Source organism: Prinia subflava, chromosome Z, assembly GCF_021018805.1.
Source record: "Prinia subflava isolate CZ2003 ecotype Zambia chromosome Z, Cam_Psub_1.2, whole genome shotgun sequence".
Taxonomy (NCBI): domain Eukaryota; kingdom Metazoa; phylum Chordata; class Aves; order Passeriformes; family Cisticolidae; genus Prinia; species Prinia subflava.
In genome coordinates, this window is record NC_086283.1 from 24,011,287 (window position 1) to 24,027,998 (window position 16,712).

Genomic DNA, 16,712 nt, shown 5'->3' on the forward strand with positions numbered 1-16,712 from the left:
AGAGTGTGAGAATGGAGCCTTTTTTTTCCTCAGCTGAGTGTACTTGTCCTGGTGTTTGGGAGCACAAAGGCCACCATCCACTCCCGCTCTCAAGACAGACTGTTGACATGTTGCTCTCAGATTTCATTCCTGAAAATCTGGAACTGTATGCTGAACAAATAACATGATCTTTTTCCTTCATCTGGAAAGGATAAAAACAATTGCTGGCACTCTGAGCCGATCACTCTTTCTTTTCCTCCCTCCTCCCTCCCACTTTCCTTGCAAGCCCTGACTAACTACCCACAAGTCACAACTTGCACATTTTAATTTGAAAAATTTAGACCATGGAGAATGAAGGGCAAGAATGGAGGAGAATGAAAAAAGATTTAGAAAAGAAGATTTCAAGCAGCAAGATATAACCACGAATGTGCAGCAGCCAGTGTGCTGACCCAGTCCTGCTGGACAAGGAGGATGGAACCAAAGGCAAGGGATGTACATCCCTGCTGTGGTATGGATGGTGCTTAATCCATTTAAGGCTGGGATGGTGAGGAGGGTGGCACCCTCTGGGACTCACATTATACCCTCTGATGGGCATCAAACTTGGGGCGGGGACAGGAACTGTGACCACTTTGGTCTGAGGCAAAGTCTGGTGAGCCCTCTCAAGCAGTAGGACTTGAGCCAACACTCATCCTGCATCCCAGTCTCCTGGCTTGCTCCTTCATGGGTTTTGCTGGAAGCAAAACCCAATTGCACTGTTGGGAAGAGGAGCCACATCAGCCTGTCCATCCAGGTGATCCGGATGGTGAGCAGTGTGTGCTGCCAAGTACCTTCTGCCTGCAGCAGTGGGTGTTTTAAGCAGGTTTTGTTTACTTCCACCTGTGTAGCACACACATTTTCCACTCTGTGTTTACAAATTCTTTTGAAATAGCCTATAAACAGAATTAAAAGAGTGCCTGAGGGTAAAAAAAAAAGTTTCATCATGACTTTTTAATATATAATTCTTTTATTGATACTGAAACCTGGTACAGAATAGGACTGGATCATGTCCTGCTCAGAGCTGGTGCTCCCTCTGCTCTCATTTGACCTGTTTTATCTCCTGCGTCCCAGGTGATATTACAAGGGTTGGCCACTTCTGCTCCCCTCTGCTAACAAAAGCCTCAAAGGCAGTGACGCGCATCCCTGCTGGAACGAGGTAGATGTCTACAAACCAAACACTTGCTGGACTGGTGCCCAGGTGGAAGTGCTTTGAGGGGAATAAAAGGCCCAGATGAAGTGCTGGTTGCAGTAATTAAGACCTCTAGAGCTCCCCCTTGTAAGCTCACACTGATTTTCCCAGGTTCTCAAAACCAACTCTGACTTCGCTGCTGACCATCACAATGCAGCTCCATCCCTGGACAAGCACAGCACGGCCTGGAGCATGGTAACCAGGGCTGCTGGTGGAAAGCAGCTGCCTGCCCACAGGGATCAATTGCCATGCAATTGCCATGAGTGGTGATGCCCAGCATCAGAGGGGATTGGGATGGCCTTGCTGACAACTGTGGGGCAACAGGCTCCCTCTTCTCCTGGCTCTGCTCCACAGTGGTTTAGCTGGCACAAGGCAGTTCAGGTGATATGTAGCTATTACTCATTTTTAAGTAGTGCCAACTGTCTGGATTATCTGCTGCTCTGAACATGCCTTTCCCTCTCTCTCTCCTTTCCATGTTGGAGAGTATTTCCTGCTGCTTGGGATAGTGCTTGGGGTTGTTCCCTCTGCCCCAGCTCTGCAGGGGCTGAGGCCCAAAGTTGGTGGTGGGGCCACCATCAGCAACAGGGGCCATCCCCAGCCATGACGTGCTGTGCCAGCCACACGTGTCAAGAGCTTCGGGCTCTGCCGATAGCAGGGTATGTTTTCTCCATGTACAGGAGATAGAAGGTAAGTGATAGCCAGCTTGAACTGTGGCTAGGGAGGTTTTGGTTAGCCATAAAGAAATGTTTTTGTGCAACGAAATACTGAGCCAGTAGCTGGGGCAGACTGCGCAGTCTTGATTGAGGTGGGATTTTGAGAACAGACAGGGAGAGGACAGCTTGAGGTTGGTTTTTCTGGGCCAGGGAGGAAGGCATCAGGTGTCTGATGCTTTTTCCAGTCCTAATCTCTGCAGCTCCAGAATTTTGTGAATCCTCCTGATGGGTGATGAGCTTATCTGTGGAGCAGGAGGCTGCACACTCTGGATTGTGTGGGCTGGCTGCTGCTCACAGCACCCACAAACCTCACTCTGCCCCTGCCCTGCTAGTGCCCACCCTCTCAGGTTGGCACCAGCACGGAACCAATTCTTAGGAGTGGAATAAAAGCAAAACAAATCAGCTCAGGCAGTGATACCTGCTGTAAACATAGCTCAGAATGTCCGAGGGAGGGCTGAGCAAGGGACTGCTGCTGGGAAGGGATGAAAATGCAAGAATGGGTTGGGAGGGTGTTTCTTCTGTCATCCTTGAATTGTGCTACCCACCTTCTCTGCTCTGCAACCACTGGTCCCTCTCAATCCCCCTGCCTCAAGCAATCCCCATTCCAGCCCCAGTTCATGGCCACAGGAAGATTATGTGAGTGTGGATGGAGAATTAAACATTATGGCTGTCATCACACTGAGAAAGGCCTGGGAGAGGCAGATGCAGGGTCCCATCTTGCCTCCCACCCCTCCTCAGTGGCAGCCAGTTATAAGGTCATATGGAGCAGGGAGGATGGAGACATGTTCCCAGGAATGCTGTGCTGTGGAAGACGTGCAGGTGAGTCAGCATGGATCAGGGATGTCAGTCCAGCTGCCAGCATCGATCTGTTTGATGCCACTGGGTGATGCAGCCTCAGGACCCTCTTTGCACACCCAGATGGGGGACTAAGGAGGAGAGGACGCCATGGCCAGCTCTGGAGCAATGGTGACTGACGTTCACTTGCCAGGAATCTGTTGGGGAGTATTTTTATCCTCTGGGTGTGAGTGTGCTACATGTCAGGGCCATCTGCCAGAGTCACTTTTGGGAGAGCTAGGAAATGCAGGCATGAAAATCTGTGAAAGTGAGTGCATTCCCATGCCCTTCAAAGCTGTGTGTCCCCAGGTCTCCCTGTGGTGCCTGCGGATGGGGCTGGGATGACTTCTGGTCCTTCTGGGGAAAGAGATGAACTCTTGCATTCCCTAAAATGGAGATTGTCTTGAGCTCTGCAGAGCAACTTCACTGCACCGTAAGCTGTTTCAGACACGGGAATCTGAGTGACACTCTGCCAGCAGAGTGATCCCCCCTGATCCTCCTGCCTTTCAGCATCTTTCCATCTTTCTTCAGTGTGCACAACCCCTTACACCCAGCTGGCATCAGCCTATCTACAGAAAGCAACAGGGAGCTAACCCATCCCTTGTCCCAGAGTGGGACACTAACTGCAGGAGGTTTCTGTTCTTCTGTATAGAGTGAAGTAGCCCTTGGATAAAAATAAGTGATGAAAATAAATAGAGGCATCAGCCCATACCAAAACACTGGATCTGCTTGCCCTAAAATATCAGGCTGCTGACATTCAGAAACCAGATTCAGACCATCATTTTGCAACTAGCAGGATACCCCAGCCTCATGACAGATGCCCTGGATCAAACACCCCTGAATTTGTGGTATCTGGGGTTTTATCAAAGGAGACTGTTTCCACTTGAGCATCCCTCATTCCAGCCTGTCTGCTCTGCCACAGGAACACGCCTGGTTTGGGTTTACAATGAGCCATCTCCTGCTGATGAGCTGGAGCTGGGAAGACATGTTTGTCCAGTTTCCTTTCAACACTTTCTAACCTCCTTGTGCCCCAGACTTTCCTACCAGAGTGTAGGATTTAATCATCCTTAATGATAGCCAGGCCAAGGATAGCATTCAGCCAGGTTTTCCTAAACAGCTGTATCTGAAATCTTTATCTGAATACAACCTCCCAGTAAATTCCCTGACAGATGACTGGAAACACTGCAGGGTTGTGGCAGACCTACGGCCAGGACCAGAATTAAATTAGACCAAAAGCTTAAGCCCTCATATAAATCCAGAGGGATTTTTGGGTGTAGTTGGCGCTAAAGCTGGGCTTGGTGTTCCTCTCTGCTGCCAAAATTTGCCAGTGCTAGAGAACGACTCCACTCCCACCAACTTGAAGTTACAATTGATTCTGGGAATCCTGTGCAGTTGGCAATTATTTGTATCAATTTTTAGTGTAAGCCAGTACATTGCTGGTGTGGACTCAGCTGAGACCAGTAAGATTTAGCATGATTTAACCACATCCCCATGGAGGGTTTGTGCTGATTCCTTTAGAATGGATTCAAAGTGGTTTTAATTAAACCAACATTGCTGTGTGGATGAAGGCTTGGGCAGGAGCAGTGTGGCTGGAGGTCTGAGCTGGACAAGAGAGGCAGCACACGGGAGGAAGCTGAAAAGAAACTGTGGAGAAACATGTCTTTGGCTTCTCCTTCCCTGCCATTCCTTCTCTCTGAAAAGCTGGTAGGGCTGCAGCTTTTTGACTAAATGAGATGACAGAAATTTGAAATGCCAAGTGGTGCAAGGTCCATGGCATACACTGGAAGAGGCTCTATGCAGACACAATGTGGGTGATGTCCCTGTCACCAGTGATGGCTGTGCCAGCAGATCCTCCCTGCCCAGCCCGGAGTGCCTGCACTGGTGACAGGGACACGTTGGGATCCTCCCAGATAAGAGAGGAGAATCACAACTGAGTGTGAGCAGGTAGAGACGAAACAGCTTTGAAAGTTTTGCAGGCAGCAATCTCTGCCAGGTAAGGGGACATGGGGATCAAGGAGCATCCTGTGTCACCACAGCTGGCCTTGAGACTGGGCTTGAAAAGAAACACAGAGCCCAGGGACAGAAATACTACAGAAATACTAATGGAGAGAAAAGAGTTTGGGGGGACATGCAAAGTCAGAAGTTTTCAGTCTTTTTAAACTAAATCATGAGTTTTTCCTCTGCTTTTCTCCATCTTCTCCTGGGAAAGGGAAATTGCTTGAGCCGTTTGGGGTGAGGGAGCTGGGGAGGGTCTGCCAGATGTGCAAAAATGCTGGAGAAAGCAAAAAACTCAGAGAAAAAAATTCTCCTTTGAGAGAGGCCACTTTTCTATTCATTAAAAAAGAAAAAAAAAGAAAAAGAGTTTTTCATGAAAATTTTCAGGCAGTTCCATTGTTTTGCTTCAGCCTTTGATTTAACTACTTGAGCAAGTATTTGACAAAACCCTCCGTGTTTTTCAGGAGGTTTCTTAAATCCCACTGAGGTATGGGATTATGAGAAACAACAAATGGCAAGCTGTCTCTAACCCCACAGACTTTCTCACTCTCGTTTTCTCTCTCACTTTGGAATAAAAAATGCAGTGCTCCCTGCTGAGTTCTCTTTAAAATTCACATTGTCTCTTCAAATAAAGGCTGGGAGGGTGAGGTAGTGCTTTGAAAACCAGAACTCAGTCATACATTGCAGGGCCAGATCCTAGAGGATTATTCTCTCTCAGGACACTTTATAACTTCATGAGAACTTCTGGCCTGGCTTGTCTCACCAGCTTGGTGTGAGTGGCCCCAGCGGATGGCAGGATGACTGAGGTTGCTTTCCATCAGGATGGCTGATGGAGACTCTTTTTAAGCAAATTCCTTTTTTTTTTTTTTTTTTTTTTTTTTTTTTTTTTTTTTTTTTCCCTCTGGATGTTGTGGCCCATTTTCTGTGCAGCCAGGGTATGCTCCCTGCATCCAGGCGGATGCTGCAGCACGAGTGCGGCTGGCAAAGGCCGGGCTGTGGTAATGTGGTTTTCCCCTGGTTTTGGTGTGATTCGTGACTGCAGCAGCCTGTGCTGCCCCAAGGCTGTGGTGAGCTGCCAGTGTCACCGCTGGAAAGCTCGGAGCTGGATGAGCATCCTGTTCCTAAGAGAAGTGCCTGGCAGGACAGCATGGCCATGCTTTGCTCTCACAGGCGAAATAAATAGTGGAGCTTTTCCTCCTGACCCACCTGGACTTTTGGTAGCAAAAGCTTGGGAGCAAGGGGGTGAAGCTGGCAATTTCCTTTGCTGCTGTTTCAGCCTTTCCTTCTCCACTGTGGCAATCAGAGAAATGAAGCTCATTTGCTAAGAGGAGCATTGTATTGTAAACCACTGCACATTTATTTTTCTTAAATGATGCTATCACCAGGCCATCGCATTGTCCTGGGGCAAATGGATCTATGCTGAGACACAGCACTAAGCACAGACACATGGACACTGCAGCAGGACAGAGCTCCCCATGCAGCACCCACACACAGGGGACAAGGACACGGAGACCTCACCATGCCACAAAGGGAGCAAGGGTTGAGCAAACCTTTTTAAGTGACATTGCAGCCTCATGAATTTATGATGGTGCCTGTCATTCTTGCAATACTGTCCGATTTTTCAGTAAACAGAAGCAAGGAGCAACTTTTGGACTCTGGTCCAAGGGTTCAGCAAGGCATGTTTACATCTGTGCACGTGTCTGTGTGCTGGGCTGGGGTATGAAGGAGTGACTGGGGCACCTTGATGTGGAACACCTCAGTGTTCCTGAGGCCTTTGCCTTGCTAAACTATTGGAAACAGAAGATTGGTGGGAAAATGTCGGTTTTGACAAGTCTTTCATGCACATAGCTCGGACCTGTCACAGCGATGTCAAAATTCATCAGCGTAGTGAACCTATTAAACCTGGGGCAGAGCTGAACCACCTAGAGCTTCAGTTCAGGAGGCACAGCAAAGCCACCGATTCCAGCCCTTCCAGGGAATCTCTCCCTCGCGGGGCACTTCGGAGCTGGCGTGAGTGGGAGCGTGGGTGCCAAGCGGGAACTCCTCGGGCCGAGCAGGCGCTGCTGGGGGTGCCCGGGCCGGGGCAGAGCCGAGGCTCTCCGCGGGAGAGAGCGCCCGCACGGGGCCAGCCGGCCGGGCAGCCCCGGGCTCCGCTCCGCCTCGTTGGGCGGGCGGATCCCAGCTCCTGATTTTCCCGGGGGCTGCAGAGGCTTGTCCCGGCCCTGCGCGATCCTGCTTGGCTGCCGCCCTCCCCGCCTCCCTCCACCTCCTCCTCCTCCTCCTCCTCCTCCTCCTCCTCCTCCTCCTCCTCCTCCACCACCACCCCATGTGCTTCCTGCCGGGCCAAGTTCGCGGAGCGCCGCCGCACGCCGGGCCAGCGGAGCGGAGCCGCAGCGGAGCGGGGCGCAGGGCAGCGGGCGCGGCTGCTGCGGGACGCGGCGGGGCAGGCTCGGCGGAGCGCCGGCTCCAGCCTCGGGGCGCGCTCGCCCGGCCCCGGGGGCCCCTGCCCGCCCGCACCATGCCGCGGCGGCGCGGCTGCCTGCCGCCCCTCCTGTGCGCGCTGGCCGCCCTCAGCCTGCCGCTGCTGCTGGCGGCCGAGCCCCGCGCCAAAAGTTGCTCCGAAGTGCGGAGGCTCTACGCCGCCAAGGGCTTCAGCCAGAGCGAGGCGCCCAGCCACGAGATCAACGGTGAGTCGCGATCGGCGCTGCCGCCTTTGTGCGCGCTCGGCCCGGCCCCGCGGAGCGCGGGGTGCGCGCTCGGCTCCCCCCGGCCCCGCTCCCCCCGGCCCCGCTCCGCTCGGCTCGGGGCGCGCTGCCCGGCTCGGCGCGGTTCGGTTCGGCTCCCCGGAGCTCGGCGCCCATCCCGTGCGGAGGGTCCTGGCACGGCCGCCCGCGCCCCGTGCCGGGCAGTGCCGGGCGGGACCGCGCCTGTTGCCGGCCCCGATCAGCGGCGGCGGGGCGGGCGCTCCCGCCCTTGGGCTGCCGTTCGCCCCGGCGGGGAGCGAGCGGCCCGTCCCGCCCCGATCCCGGCGGCTGCTGGCGAAGGGACTGAGACATGGGTCCTTTTTTTTTTCGGTTTGTTTTTTTTTTTTCCTCCCTTCCTTCCTTTCTTTTTCTTTCTTTCTTTCTTTCTTTCTTTCTTCCTTCCCTCCACCGTCGTCCCGAGATACTTGCGCATCCCGGGGACAGGAGTGCTCGCAGCCGGCAGCAGTAGGAAATGGTAGCTAATGTGCTCACACCCAAAACATTTTATTCTTTTTGTTTCATCCTTCATCTCCCTCCCAGGGCCGCTGCTTTTATTTCCCCTTCTGAATGACCTACTGGACCGCATTCTCCGCGGAACAAAGGAAGTGCCTTTTTAGCTGGAATCCTCGGAGACCACCAAGGACTCCAGCTCATGCACTGCAATTTCGCACTACTTTCAACAATAACAAAAATGCATGACTGAATGGCTCAAAAATGTGGAGTGTTGGAGGCATTCATTTCGGTCTGGGACACTGTCACAACACAGACAGACCCCAAGTAAATACCTTTAGACGGCTCAGATAGAAGCTGTGGGTAATCTTTACCATTGGTGTGCCCTCCAGATATGCATACATTATCCTTTTCACTGACAAAATTAAAATCATTTCAGTCGCTTGTGCTTTTGTATTGTCAGACTAATGATATGCATTTAGCCTACATCTGTTTGAATAAAATTGCAGGCCCGTTTACTTCTCCAAGAAATATTTTAATGAGAAACGTCTGACTGGTTGCAGTTAAAATACTCTCTCCCCTTCACTCTGCCTGCTTTGTAAAATGGTCTCTAATAAATAGTCTTGCATTTGAGTCCAGCCCTCATCAGTGTAGGATCTGAATGTGAGCAGACTTCCTCTGAAGTCCAGTACTGGGAAGGTTTGACCTTGTCCTTATTTTATATATTGTAGTTTAAGATGACTGGGTGAGCTTTGGAGAATATCAGGAGTAGATCATGCTGAAAGGGCTTCCATTTGAAGCTCTAAAGCTGTTGTCTGTTTGAGAAAAGTGATGAGCAAGTTAAGATTATTTGACAAAAGAAGAGCTTTCTGCAATGACAAGCTGAAAATATCGGCTGGGTTATGTTGCTGTTCCTGGAATCTGTGGTCTGGCCTTGTTTGGAAAGCAACAGGTTTTGCAAAGTTGAGTTTTAAACGTAATCCTGCTGTGCGGGGTATTTCAGAGAGGGTGGTGGAAGTCTTTAAAGGAGGCGTGCTGTGTACAGCTTTAAAGTGTGGTGTACCTCAAGTGCAATTGAATTTAAAATTAAACCTGGAGTGGGGTGCTACACCTGCTGCAGTTTCACGTTCCCCCTGTGAATTCATGTGGCTTCGGCGTGGGTTGTGTTTAGAGGCTCCGGATCTCCCTTCCTGCCGCTTAGCTGGTGTACGCAGATGTAACCACCGGTCCCACTGCTGGTGTTGAACTTTCTCAGAGTGGAGAACTCCACCTGAAATTGCCCTTGTGGGATCAGCACAGGGCAGTGGAGTCCCATGGGCCAGGTGATAATGCTGGAGGCTGAGGTCTGGCACCAGGGTAAGAGGTCTGTGGTGTGTATTGTGTCTCCAGAAAAGTCACTTGCCAAAGCTTTGATTTCAGTTGGTGTTTCAGGTGGTAAGTGGCATGTTTTCCATCAGGAGAGTAACCTTTCCTGGTTTGGAAAGGCCATTACCTGGGCGCCTGGCTATCGGTGGGAACAAGATAAATGAGCCATGTGCTTGGACAGGTATCCCATTGGGGTGATGGTGGAAACTGGTGATTTCTGCTTGGTGGCACCTCTCTGCTCATTAAACTGGAGGACAGGTTGGAGAGGCTTCAGAGGACTGAATGGAATCACGTTTGGACACATGAATGTTGATGGAATGATGGGTGGACACATGGTTGTTCATGTCTGGAGTACATCGACTTCTTTGTTAGATTTCTGTACTGATTTGATGGATTATGCTTTATTCTCACATTCTCTTAGCAAGTTGCTTTAGATCACAGTGCAGATGGAAACTTCCTAGCATCTTTGTGAAAAGGTGCTCTAAAAGCTATGGTAAATTTGTTTCTGTAAGTGTAGTGATTTCTCTGCTGTCGGGGGTTACTGATCCTATAAAATGTTGGCCTTGAATTGTCAAAGCTGTGTGGTGCAGGCAGATGTGTCCCTGCACTGGGCTATGTGACAGCAAGTGAAACTCATCCTCACTGGAAAGGCATGGGAGTCATTTGGGGTTTTATAGCATCTCACATGTATTTTTTGCATTTATTTTAGTCTGAAAATTTTCTTCTTTCTTTCTTCTTTTCACATTTATTTTCTTCTGGAGCAGTAGATACGCAAACTTTTTTCTTTCAAGGAAATGCCCATTCCAGCGGGCATTTTATCTTGTACCATTGCTCTTTCAGTGGCATTAAAAAGCTGCTCCTTCACCATAATTACCTAGGAGTTCACTTTAATATTTATTTAGACCAGGCTTAGGACCTAATTAGAGTATGTATAAATAGCAGGTTATGTCTTGCTGAAGTACCTAGGCATTTCTGAAAGAAGCACACAGCTGGTCAACTCACTGCTTGCTTGATAAGAGGTGTAAAATGTGTTATTTGTGGTGTGGGACACAGAGAACTTGTTTCCTTTTATGCAGCTTTGGTGTTAGAGGTATAAACACAGACCACTGCTATAAATCTTTGTGGAAGCTTTTAGTAATCTGTGGCCCTTTGGTGCTGCTTTGTACCCAAGTGTTCTTCAGTGGCTGGTGCCCCTATAGCCCTGTGGTGTGCGTGTGGCAGGGCTCCTGGCGGTGGCGAGATGCAATCTTGCTGTTGTTTCTGGAGAGGTCAGTGCTTTCGTAGACCTGATGTCTACACGGTTTGTGAAACCTGACTCTTGATAGCGTGTAGGTAGTAGGTGGTGTGGGCAGAGCGCCAGATTGTAACTGCTTTTAAGATGACTTTGACAGTTTCCCCAGGACGAGTCACATCCTGGAAAGTTCTGGGTCCCAGAGCCACTGACTTTGTTCAAACTCTACCCAGAATATGTTGATCCTTATGGATTCCATGTGTCTCTGAGCTGTCATGTTGATGGGGCAAAACTCCCCTGAGTGACCATCTGAAGGGGCTGCTTACCCTGGTTGGTCTTGTGGGGCTGCAGAATGAAATGCAAAGTGAGCTGGTGCGATGGTATCTGGAGACCCACAGTAAGGTGGCTGTGATTTGAAGAACAAAAAGCCCCCACCCAACCTTTCTTTCAAAAGGCTGCATCTTGCCCTCAGGTATTAAACAGATCGAAATTCCTTCCCTTTTCCTGCTAATTGGAAGAACTGCATGTTTCTTTTCCTGGATTGAAATGGAAAGAAATTTCCTTTCTGGATTGAAAAGGAAAGAAAAAAACATCTTGCCTTTTGGTGGAAAATTTAGCCGGTTTACCGGCAAAGTTCCCGCAGCAGCGTCATCCTGCTCTTGCTGGCACTGCTTTTCTGGCGGTGGTGGGGAGCACAGAGCAAACCTGGAGCCTGCCTTTGCAGGGAGCTGGGTGCAGGCAGCACTCTGTTCAGTCTTAGTGAAGTGTTCAGCGTAATTAATCTCTGTTTAAACCAAATTATTGGAATAGCTGCATCTATTTGTAAGAGCAGCTTTTTTCCCCATGGCAGAGGAAATCGGTTGACCCTTGATTTTTGGACTATTGGGACTTTGCCCAAAGTAACTGTGGGCAGGCGTGCCCTGATGTCCTGCTGCTCACTTGTCCCCAGTGTATTTATGGCTGTCAGTAGGTGCTTTGGTGTGCTGCCCTTGGTCAGTCAGGAACGCTGCTTTCTTTGCAGTGCTGTTTGTGGGGTTTAACTCCTGCCAGCAACCAAGCCTCACACAGTCACTCGTTCACTTCCCCACCAAAAGGATTGGGGAGAGAACCAAAAGTGTAAAAGGTAGAAAACTTGTGGGTTGAGAAAAAGACAGTTCAACAGGGAAAGCAAAAGCTGAGCATGTAAGCAAAACCGGAATTAACTGTTTTCTTGGGCAGGCAGGTGTTCAGCCATCTCCACAAGAGCAGGGCCCCATCTTACATAACAGTGGCTTGAGAAGGCAAACACCATCACTCCAAATGTTCTCCCCTTTCTCCTCCTTTCCCCCACTTTATATACTGACCATGATGGCTTATGGTCTGGAATCTCTCTCTGGTCAGCTGGGGTCACCTGTCCCAGCTGTGTCTCTACCTAATCTCCCATGCACCTCCAAATTCCTTGCCAGCATATCAGTACAAGAAGCAGAAAAGACTTTGGCTGTGTGTAAGCCCTGCTCAGCAATAACAAAAACTTTTCTGTAATATCAACCCTATGCTCAGCACAAATCGAGAACACGGTCCGATACTAACCACTGTGAGGAAAATTAACTCTGCTCCAGCCAAAACCAGCCCATTGTTTTACATGTCAAGTTCAGCAAATGCTGCTTGAGTTTTTCACATGCTTCTCTTCCATGAGGCCCCTTCCAACTGAGAAACGGTGTCTGGATCCCCTCCAGGCCAGCGTTACTCCTGCTGTCTGGCACTACTGAGCCTGTTGTAGTCAGTTTGCAAGAGGCAGCTCTGGACTTGCTGTGTTATGAGAAGTACCAGATTCCACCTGGTCACCCTTGAGGGCTCTTTGAAGGTGCGGGGTGACCTGGCCACCAGCTGTACCTATTTGCCGTGACTCCTGTCCAGTGAAGGCAGTGGTCCTTGGCGGGCAGGGGGTTTTCTCCTGCCCGGCATGTGTTAATGGAGCGACTGCCTAGCCACCCGTGGGTGGGGAAGTGACCACCGGAGAACATCCCCGCGGCAAACACAACTGCTGGCACGGAAAAGTAAATGAGAGAATTGCTTGAAGTATTTTTAGCTGCTTCTAATGTCATTTAGCAACTGGAAACAGCGGGAGGGGGGAGCTGGCAGTGTGCGAGTTGCCCGCAGGCCACCGATGAGCGCCCTGGCGTCCGGCGCTGGCGGCCGTGTGGCTCAGCCAGTGTTGGCAAGGGCTGGCGGCGGCTCCTGGCTGAGTCACGGCTCCGGCCGCCGCTCGCCTGGGACGCTGCTTTCTCTCCGTAGAGCTGCAGCGCGGGTTTTTGTTCGGCTGCAGCGGCGTACCGTGTCCTAGCAGCCGGCAGCGTGAAGCATGTGGTTAGCAGCAACTGCTTGCAGTGGTCCAGGCTGAGTGGGAGTATAGTTTTCCTTGGCAGACACTTCATAGAAAGTGCTGTTTTTTCTGCCAGAATAAGCAGTCATTACATTCCATACAATTCATAGTCAAATTATTATCTATTGTTAAAATTGCCTTAATTATCAGATGTTTCCTTAGACATGTAGCTGTTTTTTAAGAGGCTGAATAGGCGTGTGTACATTGTGCAGAAGGCCTGAGCTGCACAATGTTTTCAGTACTGTTTTGTAGTTTCAGGGAGATTTTCTGTGGCTTTCGTATGTCAACAGGCTTTTTATTCATACTGAAACAGCAGCAGAGCAAGGCCAACACGACAGCGAGACGCTGTTTTGGGTCTCTCCTCTCCCCTCTGCCACGGTATTTCCTTGGTACCCGTGAAACCAAGGAAGTCAGGATGAAGCATCACTGCTGTGTGTGTGAGATGGCTCTGATGGGAGAAGGTTCCAGATGAGCATCTTCTGTCTTGGAGATGCAGGAATAATCTGCCCAATAGGGCTGTGACCTCTGTCAGGAGGCTGGAAAGGTCCCAGTTCCTTGAGCTGATGATGTCTGGGGTCTTAGCCTGCTCTTGGTGTTGGATGGTGGCTTGTGCAGACTGCGCTGTCCTGGTTCTGTGCAGTGGATTGCCAACCCTGGAAACCTGCATGGATGGGGAAGGACTGCCAGTTGCTCTCAAGAGGTGTCAGACGCGTGGTTCTCATCTCCTGTCCTCTTCACACATAGCCATTCCCATGAACTCACTCACCATGGATTTCTGTGGATGTGCATGTGTGTTGAGTTGCACAGGCTTAATCCTTGACATGTCCTGCAGATGTGGGTAGCACCAGGATGGAGCATCAGGATTATTCCATTGTTGCTGCAAAATTCTTTGCCTCCTCCCAGAAGAGGAGCAATCCTAAGGGACCTGATTTTTTTTTTGTGGTGCGAAGGAAATTCTTATTAGCCAGAGAGGTCAGGATGTGTGTCTCCTCACCGGCGGCTAGGCTGAGGGTGAGCTGCCAGTCTCGGTCTCCCAGGCAATAACCTCCCTGCATTCCTCACATTCCTCCTGCTTTCTCTTTCTTTTGAGATTATGAAGATAACTTCCTGCTCCCATTGCTAAGCATTTCAAGGACCCAGAAAGTTTCCCTCTTGTTCCCTAAATTACCTTGTGTGCTTCAAGATGCCCCATGGCAAATCCCTCTGGTGCCCAGAAAGGCGCTCTTCACTGGAGTTTGTGCATCTCAGGAGGAAAGCTGGTGTGTGTATTCTTTTCTTTCATTGGCAAGTGTTTTAATTAAAAGAGATTACTACTTTGTCATAGCCCATCTTAGCTGCTTCCTGGTTTGTTAAAGAAGTGTTTCATGAAACTATTTTGCTTTTCTAGACAGATTTTTGTGTTTTTCTTTGCCTGTGCAAGATATGTGCAGCCTGCAGAGGCTGTGGCAGAAGCACCATATTTGTGCCAGAGAATTTTCTTGTTTACATCTGTCTGGTCCAGGAAAGGTGCTCAGATAAAAATAGTGTGTTGAGAAGAGGGGACCTGGTGAGAAAGTGTTGGAGGCTTTATGTGTACAGAGCTGGTGGAAGCCATGTGGGCTGTTAGCAGGCTTTGCCCTGTGAGGGTGTAGCTGTGGTAGTTTTCTTAGGATGGTGTTTCCTGTTTGAAAATGGCCGTGGTTGGCACAATTGTTTTCCCTGCTAGTTCACATCTTGCGGTTTGTCACCTCTCATGTCTCTGTGAGTCCTGGGAGAGGACAGAGGTAGGATGGGGTGGCGTTCCTCAAGGGCAGCAGTGCGTCACGTCGCTTGCAAAGTGCTTGAAAGGATGGAGATGATGCTTAAAAAGTGTGTGTGAGGATACCAGCTGATGGGATCAATCTTAATTAAGGGCTACCCAGTGTTGATTTTAATTTGAAAATAGAACTGTAGTACCTCTTTCCCAATGTAAAGCATTGTCAGGTTCCCCACCTCCCCAAAAAAACTCCTAGAAAGACTTTTTTGGTTGTCCATCTTCTAAGCAGAGAAATAAAATCTGTTAGTTTCCTGTCTTTCAACTCATATTTTCTGTGGCTTATACACAACTGGTGGCTGAGTTCCCTGTGAGGCACTTCTCTCTCGCCAAGCTTTGGTGTTGGAAAGGTACATAGATGGTCGAGAGGGGCTACCCTGAGCAAAGGATTTTGAAGGAGTATTTCTTTTAATGTTTCCAATTTAGAAGCTGAGAATTGTCTGGATTTTAAGCAAATTCAGATGGGAGCAAACAATGATGAAATGTTTAAAATATGTTTGAACATTTTTGTGGGAATAGGAGCAGTTCTTCTTACAGGCGAGGCTGCAGCTTTCGGGAGGTGAAAATATGTGGCCCTTACACATTGTCAGCATTGTTGCTGCCTTGTTTTTCCCCTTATTTTCCCTTTTTTAAAAATGCTCATAGGAAATTGGCTTTGGTAATTGAGTTTCTACAGAACCACAACATCCAATAGCTGTTCCTTTCCAGGGGTCACCCTTAGGTTAGTTTAAGTAATGTGCAGTCAATTTAACCTCTTGTGGTTTGTAGTGCTATTCTAGAAATTACTGGTGATTTGGGGTGTGTTAGAGTAACAACTTCACAGGAAAACCCCAAATGTCAGGGTGTCTGGTTTTCAGAGAGCTCTGACCACTTGCCTTGTGAAAACCAGGCACCTTGAGGTACGTCCCTTCTTGCATTGGAAAATGCAGTTAAAGCCTTTATGGCCTGTTGACTTTCCTTTTGAAAGAAGCTGAAATAACCCTAGGTGATTTGTTTACATACACTGATTTCTAACATCCTCCTGCTTGGAAGCACCATGCAGAACCTGTGCTGGGTGCTCTGTGTTGGATCACATCGCCCTGCGTGGCACTGATGGAGGAGAAGCAGTGCACTGGACCCCCAAATTCCAGGGTTTAGCAGATTTGCTGGCAGCAGAGGGCCAGCTTTAAGAAATTATGAGCTGAGGCTTTAGCTTTGTTGCATTGACAGTTTGGTATAAAAAGCTCTGTGTTGCAGGCTGTGATGACAGGGGGGTGATAAATCACTCTTGGCTGGTACTACAGGTTCTAATAATGGTGTTTTAAAAAGATTACATGGGTTTTAATACAAACTTTTTGCTTCTTTGTACTCTTCTCTTTTTAAAGAGTTGAGCCTGTTTTGATTCAGCATTCTTGGAACATAAAGACAGAGCCAGGATTTTTACTAGGCTGAAATGCAGTTTTTTGCTTCTCATACAAACATGAGGATCTTGTTTGAGTGTCTTTATAGCCAACTGGCTGCCAGTGTCCTCTTTGCAAAGGAGCTGGCTTGTTTGTTTGTTTGTTTAAAGGTAACTTTGCACCATGGAGGATTAAAGAGCAAGCAGCTTCACGCAGTTGTGGTGAGTGCTGCTATCGGAAAGAAATTAGTGATAGGGAGAGCCGTGCAATAAGGGGGATAAATAACCTGCTGCACCTTCCTTGACTTTCCCTGGCCCATTCCCATGGAAGGAGAGAACATTTATGAGATCAAAGAAATGGGCGTAATTACGAGCCTGATGGAAAATCAATCCCTTGCCAGCTACGTATGGCACCCTTTGGTGGGCTTTGCCTTTGCTCTCAATAGCATGGGCTGGATTTTTTTGTGTACCTTAGGGTTTCTAAAGTGTGGTGGGCCAGCAGTCCTGGGGGAGCACAAGGTGCCTGGTGAGCCAAGGCAGTGAAGCAGTAGTGCCCATGTCCCTTTGCCTGGGCAGAGGCACTGGGAGCAGCTGGCAAACACCCGGCATGCAGATCAGGGGTCAGAGTGGTGCTGCTGGTTTAG

General features: G+C 49.4%; 1 protein-coding gene across 1 annotated transcript in view; it reads left to right on the plus strand.

The window, feature by feature from the left end:
• The first annotated feature begins 7,056 nt into the window (after positions 1–7,056).
• GPC4 (glypican 4) overlaps positions 7,057–16,712 on the plus strand; it is a 66,466-nt gene continuing 56,810 nt past the window's right edge. The window contains exon 1 of the mRNA XM_063421749.1: positions 7,057–7,433. Coding sequence (XP_063277819.1) covers positions 7,073–7,433 — 361 coding nt within the window. The 5' untranslated portion in view covers positions 7,057–7,072. The remainder of the gene's footprint in view (positions 7,434–16,712) is intronic.